Source organism: Coenobita brevimanus, chromosome 59, assembly GCF_032717465.1.
Source record: "Coenobita brevimanus isolate Jiangsu-jjx chromosome 59, ASM3271746v2, whole genome shotgun sequence".
Classification (NCBI taxonomy): Eukaryota; Metazoa; Arthropoda; class Malacostraca; order Decapoda; family Coenobitidae; genus Coenobita; species Coenobita brevimanus.
In genome coordinates this window covers 30,596,516-30,610,098 of record NC_137012.1, presented here as the reverse complement: position 1 = coordinate 30,610,098, position 13,583 = coordinate 30,596,516, and the positions used below count along the sequence as shown (strand labels likewise).

Here is a 13,583-nt window from a genome sequence, read left to right as displayed (position 1 = left end):
TGTGGAGTACAACTCTCATGTGTGGGGAGGCTCCCCACATACAGCTCTGCTCAATAGGGTAAAGTCAAAGGCTTTTCGTCACATTAACTCTCCTCCTCTTACTGACTCCCTTCAACCTCTGTCTCTTCGCCGCACTGTTGCATCTTTATCTCTTTTCTGTCGCTGCTTCAGTGGTCACTGCTTCTCTGAACAGCCTGCATGCATTCCTCCACCTCTACAACGGGCGCATAGCACCCATCTAGCAGCAAAATCTCATCCCTTTTCTGTCCAACTCTCTAATGCAAGAGTTAACCATTACTCCCAGTCCTTCATTTATGCAACAGGTCAGCTCTGGAACTGTCTCCCTCTGTCTGTATATCCTGCTAGCTATGATCTCTATCCTTTCAAACGCAGTGTGTCCAGGCATCTCGAAATGATCAGATCTTCAATTTGGCTATCTCTTGTATTTTGTTTTCTCTTGGAGGGAACTGTTATTGCGGGCTCATGGCCTGTGGTTCCCTCTTCCTCACATGAAAAAAAAAAGTCATCACCACCTACCACAATAATTTTAAAAAAAGTAAAAAAAATGTGTAAGTTGTATGATGTGCTACTCTGTAAAACCCCATCAGTCCAGTGATGTCTTTTGCATTTATTAGGACCACCACCAGATGGTCTTGTGTAGCTTAAGAGGCATCGCTTGCAGCCATGGAGTTAATGAAGGCTTTGTTTTATCATTTTGCCTCATGATTTTGGAAAGACTCACTAAGCTGAATAAGATGCTCTGGTGAAGGGAAGAAAAAAATAAAATGGCATCCTTGGATATGAGGGTTTAAGGGTTAATAATCTTATGCTATACTCATCTTCATCCTGTTCTTGTCTTGCAGCATTGTTAGTTTAGACACCTACCCAACACAGGGCAAGTGCAATATATCAGTGGGCAGTCTTAATCTCACCCTAACCCTGTGTTTGTCTCACTCTAATCTCACTCAAACCCTGTTTATTTCCTCACTCTAATCTCAATGCAGTCTCAGTGCATTTCTTCAGTTTCACTTAAACTTCAGTCTTAGTACTATATCACTTGATTTTAATAATCTCACTCTGATCAGAGCTTGCCTCACCCTCATCTCAGTGTAATCTCACTTCAATATTACTCTGTTCTCACCCAGGCCAGTGTGGACACCTCGATGCAACAATGAGCAAACGAAATACATCAGTTGGCACCCCATACTGGATGGCACCGGAAGTCATTGAGTGTGAGCAGAAGCAGGATGTTGATTATGACATTCGGTGTGATGTCTGGGCTGTAGGTGAGTGGATGGATGGATGGGTGAGTGGCTGGATAGGTGAATGGCTGGATAGGTGGATGGCTGGATAGGTGGATGACTGGATAGGAGGATGGATGGATGAATGGATAGATGGAAGGAGGGGTGAATGGATGAGAGTGGTCATGTGTACATGGAAGCAAGATGTCGATTATGATACTGGGTGCAATGCCTGGGCTGTAAGTGAGTGGACGGATGATTGGATAGGTAGATGGACTGGTGGATGGTTGAATGAGGGAGTAGATGGATGGATGGATGAATGGACAGACATTTATGTAGCTAAGTGATTAAGGGAGTGCTTGGATGATTGGATAGTTCATTAAATGAACTATGGCTGATAATTTCTCCTTGTGTTATTTTTTTTTTATTATTTTTTATTTTTTTATTTTTTTTAATGCTGTCTTCCTCTACCTCACCCCATCCTTGGATGGGAAAAGAGGTCATGGCAATCACATTAGGGGATGGAACGCTGCCTATTGCAAATATCCACCCTGTTTGTGCCCTTCTTGCAGATTGTTTGAAACCCCCACCCCCCCACCTCATACTATACTCAGTCTCCCTTCCATCAGACTTGCATACACTTTCCTAGTCAATCTCTCATTCTTCATCCATTCCACATGCATTTTCTTTATCTACAGGGATCACTGCATCCTTTCCACTATTTTCCTTATCTACAGGGATCACTGCAATTGAACTTGGGGATGGAGAGCCACCCAACGCAGATATCCACCCAGTTCGTGCACTCCTGCAGATTGTACGAAACCCCCCACCCACCCTCAAGCGCTCATCTGATTGGACGCAGGAATACATTGACTTTGTGGCTGAGTGAGTAAAGGGTCTTGGTGTTTTTATTTTTATTTTATTATTATTATTATTTATTTCAGTATATACACAAGTGAAGTGATGATGCTAGAGACAGATGTCTTCATGTGCTGACATCAGTATAACCAGGTGACTTCACTGCTTGCTGAACCAACGTCCCTCAACTCCATATTCACAGAAAGGAGGATGGTGGACTACCACAGACTGGTAGCTTTAGCCTGAAGTCCACTGGATTTACATTTCAGATGAACCTTGAACTACATCTACTACTGCTTCAGGGTGTACACAAAGTCCTGTTGGGTTTTTAAAAATTTGATGCATATAAATATCATAACATATTGAGAAGCTACGTTACCTCTTACCTTTTTAAAAAATTGAGCTACCCAGTACCTTACTTTTCAAAATTGTTCATCTCAGCATGTTAAGTAGTGATAGGAGAGAGAGAGAGAGAGAGAGAGAAATAGAGGAAACTAATATGATATTCCAACAGGTGCCTAGTGAAGACTCCTGACCACCGCCCTGTCATGCTTGAAATGCTAGAGCACCCCTTCATTGCAGGCGTTCCTGAAGATACTACTGAGGTTGGTTTTCCTTTATATCCCCCTATCTCCCTGCCTTGTTACCTCCCTATCTCCTTTCCTCTCTGCCTCTTTACCTTGCCATCTCCTTAGTTCCTTACCTCCTTTCCTCTCTGTCATGCTTGAAGTGCTGGAACATCAATGTGAGGCATATAAGATTAGATTACAGGGTTGAGCATACCATCTTATTATACTACACCCTATTCCACATAGCTCAGTAAAATAATAAGACAATACTGTGGCTGTACATTCTTTCACTATCACGTCTTCATGAAAAGCATTATTTTCTAGTGTTATTTTATTGTTACAGCTCAATATTTAAGAAGGATAGAATGCAGTTTTATGCTTCTGCTCTTTTCCTTTAAGTTTGTCCAGATTTTCAGCCTTTTGCTTCTTATTTCACATAGCCAAGTGATAGAAAAAAATGCTGCTACAACTCTATATCCTTGTCATGACACCTCCTCATAACTAGCACCATAGTACAGTATTATCTACAGGGTATGTCTACAACCCAGAAATCAAGATGGAGAGATGACAGTCTTAGGTCAGCTTAATGTAAATAAACACTGCATTCAGAAAATGTTTAATAATTTCAGGTGCGTAAAAAACTGATGTCTGAGCATGCAAGGCTTATGGGATCAGACTACAAAGTTGACCGACCACAGACTGCCATTGCACGACAGGGCTTCCTTAAGGTAGGTTGTGGGACCTGTGTAGTTTTTTCGTCTGTATATCTTCCTGTTTATCTATCTGTCTGTCTGTCTGTCTGTATCTATCTGTCTGTCTATCTAGCAAGACTTATGGAATCTGATTACTGCACAGTGTTGATGATGATGATGATAATTTATGAAGCACATAATTGTTGATGTTTATACATATGGAATGGAATCAGGATTCCATTGGCTTGGAAGTGGGTGAATAAGAATATGATCCATTAAGTTAGGCACACTTTTGGTTTGTGTTTTTGTTTGTCAGAGTTTTCCCTTGCCCTCTGGATCCATCCCCACATCATCCTTAGTGGGAAAAGAAGTTGGATGATGAACGTGATGATGATGATGGTAATGATAATATTGAAGTTACTAATGAACCACAGGGTTCCTGGTTTTATTGTGTTGCTTCCTCACTCCTTCATGCGCACAATTTTGATATGTTTGTTTTGTTTCAGACGGAGAGGCGAGGGAAACCGATGAAGATGATTACTGATGATTTGGCTGGCCTAGAGTTCTTCAATGAGGAAGTAAGGAGGAAATTATTTCTGTTGTGTCATTATTTATATCTGTGTATTTATTTATATCTCTGCCTGAATCTCAGTCTATGTAGTCATCTATCCGTTTATCTGTTTGGTCTCTGATGATAGGGTATTTTTATGTCATAAATCTGTTGGAACATTCAAGATGAAGAGATGTTAATTTTAGGTCAGGTTAGAGCAAAAGGGTATAGTCAGTCTCTCAACCTATTATATGACATTTTCCTACTCACAGGTTGTGTTGGAGACACTACATGCCCGTTGGAAGGACGGAAAGATTTATACGTGGGTGGCGGATGTTTTGGTGTCTGTCAATCCGTTTAGTAGCCGATGCAAGTATGATGAGGAGGTGAGTTAGAGGAGTGAGGTTAGTAGTAGCAGTAGTAGTAGTAGTAGTAGTAGTACAGGTGTTCCTCTCTTAACGCGGTTTGTTGTAGCGCGATATTGCTCAATCACAGTACTGTACAATTTTGCGGAATGAAATAAACATTCTAACACGGGCTCTGTTAACGTAACGCGATAATTTGAATCCTGAGTCGAGCTGAGTCTCTCAAGGAGTTCATCTTTGACGGTGACCCTTCCCTTGCAAGAGGTAACAACATGATTAAGCAGATTGTTGATGCAGTCAACATCTACAATCGTAATCACATAGATCAGTTAAACTGCCGTAAACAGTCACTGATCACTCGTTACTTCGTCAGACAAGCTGCCACTGGCCTACAGCAAGAGGATATCCAGCAACAGCAGGATGAAGAAGCTATGGAGGATCTAGGAAGTGATGTTTGGAGTGTTGCTAGTGAAATAGACTTTGATGGATTTTAGTGTGTGTTCTCCCCCTCTACCTCATCTCCAGCGATGTGTGTCTGCTCTTCTCCTCACATAAGGTACAGTACTGTCCAATAAATAAAAAAGTCCTGTATAGACCTAATGTATTTTTTATAACCATATTAATGCTTTTAGGAGGTTTAAATTGTTTTTTTTTTTTTAATTTTGCACCACAAGGAGGGAAATATTGGACTTTGGCAGGGGTGCAAAAGGAAATAGGGGTTTTCAAGAGTCCCTCTAATGTGATGTTTGCCTAATGCGAGGTCGGTGCGGAAGCAAATGCCTGTGTTAGGGGAGGACACCTGTACTTGTAGCAGTAGTAGTTATAGTAGTGTTGATGATGTAGTAGTAGTAGTAGTAGTAGTAGTTCAGTGCACTTGCATAACTCACGGACTTCTAACTCACGAATTATCTAACTGACAATGTCCTCATCTAAGTCACCATTATCACCAAACTCACGGAAAATGCTTTAACTTGCATTTTTCCACTAGAAAATGTATTGTAGCTGCAATTCGTGACTGGAAGCCAATCATACTTAAGCACACAGTCCTTGTGATTGTGCAGCCAATCAGAACAATGCTTTCTCCACCCACGTCACCTACACCTAGTGGCCAGTACTACAACTAGGCTAGTGTGCCGAAACCGCTACCTGTCTCTTGTCAACGTAAGCATTGTCATCAATAGGATTTAGGTAAATGCTTTTCAGTATTTTTTATTATCATACAAGGATATATAATGTCTTTTAATATTGTTTATTATCATTATATCTAATGTATGGAAGTGAAGCTTGGACATTGTTGGAAGGACACAAGTCAAGAGTGAGAGCACTGGAAATGAGTTATTTAAGAGGAGCCTATGGAGTCACATGGAGAGACAGGCTGACAAATGAGGATATAAAGGAGCATTGTGGTGTGGATGTAGATGTGATAGGAAGCGTTAGGAGAATACACTGAGGTGGTTTGGGCATATGGAGAGGATGGAGGGTGAAAGACTGACGAAGAGAGTGTATGTGAGTGAGGTGGAAGAGGGGAGAGGGAGGGGGAGGCTGAGGATGAGATGGAGGGATGGGGTGGAGAGGTATATGAGAGAGGGGTGTGAGTTTGGAGCAGGGCAGTGAAATGGTGGGGGACAGGGCGACATGGAGGCGATTTGTTTGTGGCCACCCCAAACAGGATTGAGGCATCTGGCAATAGATAGATAGAGATCATTATAAGATATGCAGTACATACTTCTGAGACAGGATGTTAGTGTTAAGTGGTGTTAAGAGGGGTTCCGTTAATGTTATACTAGGCTACCTGACGCCATGGCGGAATCAAATATATTTTTCCCCATAAGGTGTGTTTTTTTTAACATGTTTTTCCAACTCACGGCATGAGTTCAGAACAGTGAGTTAGGTGAGTGCAGTGTAGTACAGTAGTAGTTTTAGTAGTGTGGTGGGGGTAATATGGTACCAGTGATACAGTATAGTATTGGTATCAGTATTAGTATTAGTAGTAATTGTAGTAGCCCCAGGTTTAACTAAATTATGAACCCAGTGGATTGCAGGGTGGACTATGTCTGCTGTCAACCATCCTTCTTTGGGGGGATAGGGCAGCGCTAAGGGATGTTTGCATAACCAGGCAGTGGGTCTGGCTGGTTATATCATACCAGTACCTCATCCCTATGTAGAAAAAAGAGGTTGGGATGATGATGATAATGATGATGATGATGATGATGATGATGATGGTGATGACATCCTCCAGTAGATCTAAGTAAAAAAAAAAAATCAAAGTCTTGAAGCCAGAGCAATTCTCACATCTTTACCCTGGTTGATCACGCCAACCAAGACATTATTTAACCATAGTTCTTTCACCATGACATGTCCCATATTTTTGTTGTTTTGTGACATATCTTGTAACTCAGTAGCAAAATGGTGCCATATACTTGTACATCCATTCCATAGCACAGTTCTGGGACAGGTAGCTATTAATTTTCTTGTATTAATATATTGTTTCAAATCAGCTTTCAAGATGGTGACATGTCAATTTTAGGCCAAGTTAAAGTGAAAAGATTATAGTTATATTAGCGTATCCTTCCTTCCTTTTCCAGATCCAAGTAAAGTACAAATCCAAGTCTCGAAGCCAGAACGATCCTCACATCTTTGCTGTGGCAGATCGTGCTCACCAGGATATGATGCACCACAAGGAACATCAAACCATCATCCTGTCGGGAGAATCAGGCAGTGGAAAGACCTTCAACTTCCATCAGCTTGTCAGTCAGCTGTGTCATATTGGATGTGTGAGTATCCGGGAGCCTGGTTATCTAATGGATTAATGATGTCCTATTATGTATGTCTGTCTGTTTTTAGTCTTTTGTCCTTTGTTTGTGAAAAGTTGGTGCATAAGAGATGTAGTGGTATTAGAGGTAGACTGCAAAATAATGCTGATTTCATGCACACAATGTGTCTGGGAGAGCATGTGGATATTGCCAGGCATGAAAGGATTGAACTTGCTGGTGAGTCTCAGGAGTGTGTGGAAGAGTTTTGTTATTTGGGAAACATGTTTTGTACTGAAGGTGGGGCAGGAGCTAGCTCTGCAGCTAGAGTGAGGAGTGGTTGGAAGAAGTTCAGAGAGCTGTTGCGTCTTCTGACACTGAGAGGGCTCCTCTTCCGTGCTGAGGGATCTTTGTATGCAGCATGTGTTAGAAGTGTAATGCTGTATGGTAGTGAGACCTGGGGAGTAAAGGAATAGGATATTTGCTGGCTCTAACGTACAGAAATGGCAGTGATTAGGTGGATGTGCAGTGTGTCCTAGAGTGCAAGGCCTGGGGGGGGCTAGGTTTACAATGGAAGAGTTGAAAGGTAGGATGGGACTGGAGTGTATTGGTGTTGTGATGAGGAGTGGTAGATTGAGATGGTTTGGGCATGTGGAAAGGATGGGGGATGATAATTGAGTGCAGAAAGTGAGAAGCGTTAATGTTGGGGATAGGATAGTGGAAGGTAGACCGAAAAAGACCTGGGATGAGATCATTGAGTGTGACCTCAGGGTTAAGGGATTAAATAGGGAAACTTCCAGAGATCGAGCAGCATGGAGAGCCACCATTAGGTGACCAAGACCAATGCATGCAAGCATGTTGGAGCCATCAAAAATGTAAATGAACACAAACATATATTCACACACACATAAACACTTACACACACACACACACACACACACACACACATGCACGCATGCATATGCAAAAAAAAAAAAAAAAAGTTTAGTCAGTTTCCCATTCTTCATTCTCTCCATCCCATTTTGCAAAGGAATAATTTTTGTCATTTGTCATCTGTGTTAACTTCTGCAGAGCAACCCTGGTCTCATCGACAGAAGCAAGAAGGTGATCCTAGACCTTGACACTTTTGGCTCAAAATAACTGTCCATTCTTTCCATCCCATCAGTAAAAGGCTAGTTATTGCCATCTAACATCTGTGATTTTTTCTTCTGCAGAGCAACCCTGGTCTCATTGACAAAATCAAGAAAGTGTGTGTAGTTCTTGATGCTTTTGGCAATGCAGTGACGCAGCTCAACTCTGATGCCACTCGTCATGCCCGGTACTTCGATATCACCTTCTCCAAGACTGGCAAGGTGTCCGGTGCCATTGTGTGGATGATGATGTTGGATAAATACAGGGTGACCGAACGACTGAGGTAAGGATGATGATGATGATGATGATGATGATGAAGATGATGGTGATGATGATGATGATGATGATGATGATTTCCCTAATCGACCTAAGTAAGTCTAATATAACATCACCTTCTCCAAAATAGCTGTGATTTACTGTACTATCAGTTTGAAATACGGTATAAAAATAAAAGTAAAAAGACAGTTTATAATGAGTATGTATAGTACTTAGATCCAGGATTCTTTGAGGGAGTTTAAGGGTACAGACTGTTCTAGGCAATCTTTCCTTCTGCATCCTTTCCACAAAACCAGATACAAATTAATGTCTCAGCCTATCCACTTTTTTTTTTTTTCCCCAGGGGAGAGAGCAACTTCCACATTTTTTACTACCTTTATGATGGGTTGTCCCAGAGTTCTCGCCTCTCTCGCTATGGTCTGAAGCTGGGCCGGAAATATGTTTATCTGGCCAAACACGCACTGGATAATGAAGTCTCAAATGCCCAGAAGTTCCTGAAAGTCGAAGAGGCTTTGCAGGTGATTGGAATGACAGACCGAGAGATGCATACGCTATACTTAGTTGTGGCATCCATCTTGGTCATTGGCAATATCGAGTTCAGTGGAGGGGATGAGGCCACCATTGCAGACATGGACCCTATTGTTGAAGGTATCTATGTATCTGTCTGTCTGTTATCAGGAAAACCTCTTTATGATTGGAATAATACCTATCTGTCCACAAGAAAACCTCATTTTATGATTGGGATCCATTACTGGAAGAGCAGGTGGATAATGAATGATCATATATTGAATACATTATAACATGGGTTCAAAGGAGGTAAGTTTTGAAAGTGGTCAGCCACACAACGTAAATATGAAAATAAATTTTCAGCTCATGTAAAGTGGTAGTTATTTGATTTCACTGCATTTTAACGTCAACACCACACTATTACTCACTCATTGACACTGACACACCTCGGAGTGACTTGAATTCAAAGGCCATCTCCATAGGGATTGTAGCAATTGTATTAGCAAAAATGGCTATTGTACAGTGATTGCTGAGGCATTGCATGGGATTGTAGTGATTGTATAAGCATAAGTAGCAATCGTACATTGAAAATCATATACAGTATACACTCAGTCCTCGTAAACCGCGTGTTTATAAACCACGGATTCGTAAACCGCGGCAAAGTGGCTGTCAGACTGCCGGCACCCTTAAACCGCTGTTAAGTCATGAAAATCGCGGATCTAGGCACCAAAGTGGGCCTTTTCCGAGGAGAATCATAAACCGCGGCATTCAATTTGATAACTGCGACCCAACAACCATCATTATCAAGCATCAGTCATCTCTGAGGCAGACTTTAAAGGCTTCCTAAGGGAGGCTGAGGAGCTGGAGAAGGGAGAACAGCATGAAAGAGCACCCCCACCTCATGCTGAGAGGTTCTAAGTTCTTCCCAACACCACCCCACTTCATTCACTTAAGCAATATCGTCATAGGATTAAGGTGAGATCCCCTAACATTGCTTATTTCTATTAAATACATGCACTGAATATTTCTAAATTTGTATGTTTGTGTTTGATGGTGCCTAGATAGGTGTAGGTAGGGTGCTTTGGGGGGTGGTTGGCCAAAGTCCAGACCCTAATTAATTATCCACATAATAGTTATTATTTGTAAACCATGGGAGTGGTCCAGACCCAAATTGCCGCGGTTTGCGAGGATTGAATGTATGATATACAATAGATTATCCACTTGGTTTTCCTTGAATGTAACTAAGTTGTATACTTGTATACTGAGGCTGGCCTATACTCTGTTCCAACTAATTCCATACAATTTGAGTCAACTGTGAGTAAGTTGCAGAATCCTGAGAGTGTGAATTATTTTAACAGTGTGTCGACTGCTGGACATCGAGGAGAAGAAGCTGTGTTGGGCGCTGTGCAATCGTGTGGTGGTAAAGTCAGACCAGTCAGTGACTCAGGCCCACAAGACACAGTATGAGGCTGAGCTGGGCAGGGATGCTTTGGCACGAACACTCTACTCCAGGGTACTCGATTTCCTTGTTAATCTCATCAACCAGAAGCTCAGTGTGACCCGGCTTGTATTGTGAGTACTGTATTTTGTGTGTGTGTGTGTTCTTACCTAATTGTATCTTTACAGGAATGAGTCAAGCTCGTACTGTCCCGTGTATTAAACCAATTTCATCATACATGTCTTTAAATTTTTGAATAGTTTTGGCACACATTATTTCATTCGGTAGTGCTTTCCACTGATCAATTGCCCTATTTGGGAAACTGAATTTCCTTACTTCTTTATCATTTCTTTTTTTGTGTAGATTTTTTGCAGTGTCCTGATGCCAATGCTTCCCCATAGATTATATATTCATTTATGTCTATTTTCTCTTTCCCTGAGTTGCATTTATAGAGCATAATCATGTCTCCTCTTTTCCTTCTCTCCTGTACTGTTGGTAAATTCAGTTGTTCTAGTCTTTCTTTGTAGCTTAGATCCCTTAAGTTTGGTACCCATCTTGTAGCTGCCCTTTGTACTTTTTCAATCATATCTCTGTGTTTTTTGAGATGAGGATTCCAGACTGCTGATGCATACTCCAGGGTTGGTCTGATGAATGATGTTATTATTTTTCTCAGCATGTCTTCATTTATTATGTGAATGCTACTCTCATATTTGCAAGCAGTGTCTACGTGGTACATACCTTCTCACTGATGTTGTCAGCTGGAGATAGTCTGTTATTGATAATCACTCCTAGGTCCTTTTTTCATTCTGATATGTGTAAGGTTCAACATCCTAACTTATAATCCCAATCTGGTCTTTTTTCACTTTTACCAAACTTAATAACAGGACAGTTGTCACATTAAATTCCATTTGCCATTTATTGCTCTGTTCATGAAGCTTATTTATTTATTCTTGTAGCTCATTGCAAGAATCAGTGTTAGTAATTTTCCTTTTGTATTTTTGCATCATCCTCAAACGTAATTAGATAGCTTTCATTTCCAGTGTTACTGTCTGTGTCATTTATATATACTAAAAGCATAATTGGTGCCAGCACTGAGCCCTGTGGAACTCCACATGTCCCTTCCCTCCATGATGAGTAATTTCCCCTTAGTACTGTTCTCATTTCCCTTTTTCTGAGAAAATCCTGCATCGAACAGTACAGGTTGCCTTGGATTCTTCCTTGATGGTACAGTTTTCTTTAAAATCTTTGGTGTGGTACTCTGTCAAAAGCTTTCCTGAAATCTAAATAGTGTAGGTACTGTCCACCAATCCTTCTCTTTTCTGTAATGTTTCTGTAACTCAATGATAGTAGCTTAATAGTTTAGTAACACAGGGTTATCACTTTCTAAAACCAGTTTGAACTGCCTTTTTATTATCATACAGTATTTTTCTAGATGGTTTATACAAACTTTTCTTATCAGCTTTTCTAGTAACTTACAATACTGGTGAGTGATAATTGTTGGTAGTTGAGTGGATTTTGCCTATTCCCTTTCTAACTTTCTGATGACAGTACCAGAAAAACGATGACCCTTCAGAACGGTGTTTGTGTGAGTGAATTCCTGCCCAGTGTTATCACTCTCAGGCTCCTATACTTACATACACACACACACACATACAAATGTGGGTATGTGTATATGTGAATGTGTGTGTAAGTATAGGAGCCTTAGAGTGATAACTGATAACACTGGGCAGGAATTCACTCACACAAAAATTGTGCTGCAGGGTCATGTATTTCCTGGTCATTGTCATCAGTTAGAAGGTTAGTGTTATCTGATTTACATTGTGAGTACTGGACATTTTTTATTTATGATGACCCATGGCTGGTCAGTATGTACATAGATTGGATTATGAGAGAGGTAAATACTTGAGTTATGGAGAGATGGATGAGGTTGGAAATGATGAAAAATGAAGTAACTTATATCTCATGTACCAGTATTTGGTTGATGCTGCATTGCTTGCCAGTACCAAAACAGAGCTTAGCTGAATGTTGCAGAGTTCTGTGGATGTCTGTGAGTATCAAGCTCTGAAAGTAAATGTAGATATAAGAAAGTGATGTTTTTTTTTTTATAGAAAAGGTGACTCCCAGTGTGATGTGATGGTGAATAGACAGAGACTCGAATTGGTGAGGGAGTGAGGAGAGTGGACAGGATAAGAAATAGTGTGATATATGAAAGGTGTAGAGTAAGGAAGTCTGTGGACACCAGAGTCCATGAAAGAGTGCTTAGATGGTATGGTGATTTGGAGAGAAAGAGCATAAACGGGGTGGTGAAAAGAGTATATATGAGTGGATTTGCAGGTTGGAGGTAATGTGGTAGGCCAAGAAGAAGATGGATTGATATGGTAAATTACTGGGTGAGAAAGAGACATATGGAGATTGATGAGGCTAGGGGACTGACAAGGGATCAGACCAATTGGATGAATTTTGTATGGAGGATGAGTGCATGACAAGGTTTTGGCACCCCCTTATAACGTGACAGTTGTTGAAGGTAGTTGTAAAGGTCATATATGTAGAAGGTCCACCATTGAGGTAAAGCCAGGATTCTAAGAACTTGACTGGAGTGAGTAAGTGTGTAGCCCATTTCATTTGGAAGAGTTCCGCTAATATTCTCTCTGTTAGGGTTTTTCTTCCTCTCTGGACCCTGTCTTGCCCCATTCTTAGTGGGAAAAGAGGTTTTGATGATGATGATGATGACGATGAATTTTTGTCTGTCTGCCCATCCGTTTATAGCCAGATGCTGTAATGTCATGTCACCTTATCCTCTGCCATCAGGCTGCCCCTCTCCTGCTTATAATTCATTTCCCCCCAGTGGTGACCCATGTGCCATCGGAATTTTGGACATGTTTGGCTTTGAGGCCAATGACCACAACACTCTAGACAACATGCTGGTTAATCTGGCGAACGAACAGGTCCAGTACTATTACAACCAGTACATCTTTAACTGGGAAATGGTTAGTTCTTTATCTGTCTATCCCTCAGTCTATCTTTCCATCTGTCTATCTGTTTGTTAGTCTGTCAATTTATATATCCATATATCTGTCTGTCTGTATGTATATATCTGTCTATCTGTCTATCTGTCCATCTATCTATCAATTGATCTGTCTATCTGCTGGTTGTACTACTACAATCAGTATATCTTCAACTTGGAGATATTTTAGTACTCTATCTTT

General features: G+C 41.0%; 1 protein-coding gene across 2 annotated transcripts in view; it reads left to right on the top strand.

Annotated features, from left to right (window-relative positions):
• The window catches only part of LOC145402894 (neither inactivation nor afterpotential protein C-like), a 44,559-nt gene that overhangs the window by 14,989 nt on the left and 15,987 nt on the right, over positions 1–13,583 (top strand). For both annotated transcript variants that reach the window (XM_080274802.1, XM_080274801.1), the window contains exons 7-17: positions 1,146–1,286; positions 1,979–2,126; positions 2,614–2,704; positions 3,298–3,396; positions 3,867–3,938; positions 4,183–4,296; positions 6,861–7,049; positions 8,240–8,439; positions 8,776–9,080; positions 10,298–10,511; positions 13,223–13,364. In XM_080274802.1, coding sequence (XP_080130928.1) covers positions 1,146–1,286; positions 1,979–2,126; positions 2,614–2,704; positions 3,298–3,396; positions 3,867–3,938; positions 4,183–4,296; positions 6,861–7,049; positions 8,240–8,439; positions 8,776–9,080; positions 10,298–10,511; positions 13,223–13,364 — 1,715 coding nt within the window. The remainder of the gene's footprint in view (positions 1–1,145; positions 1,287–1,978; positions 2,127–2,613; positions 2,705–3,297; positions 3,397–3,866; positions 3,939–4,182; positions 4,297–6,860; positions 7,050–8,239; positions 8,440–8,775; positions 9,081–10,297; positions 10,512–13,222; positions 13,365–13,583) is intronic.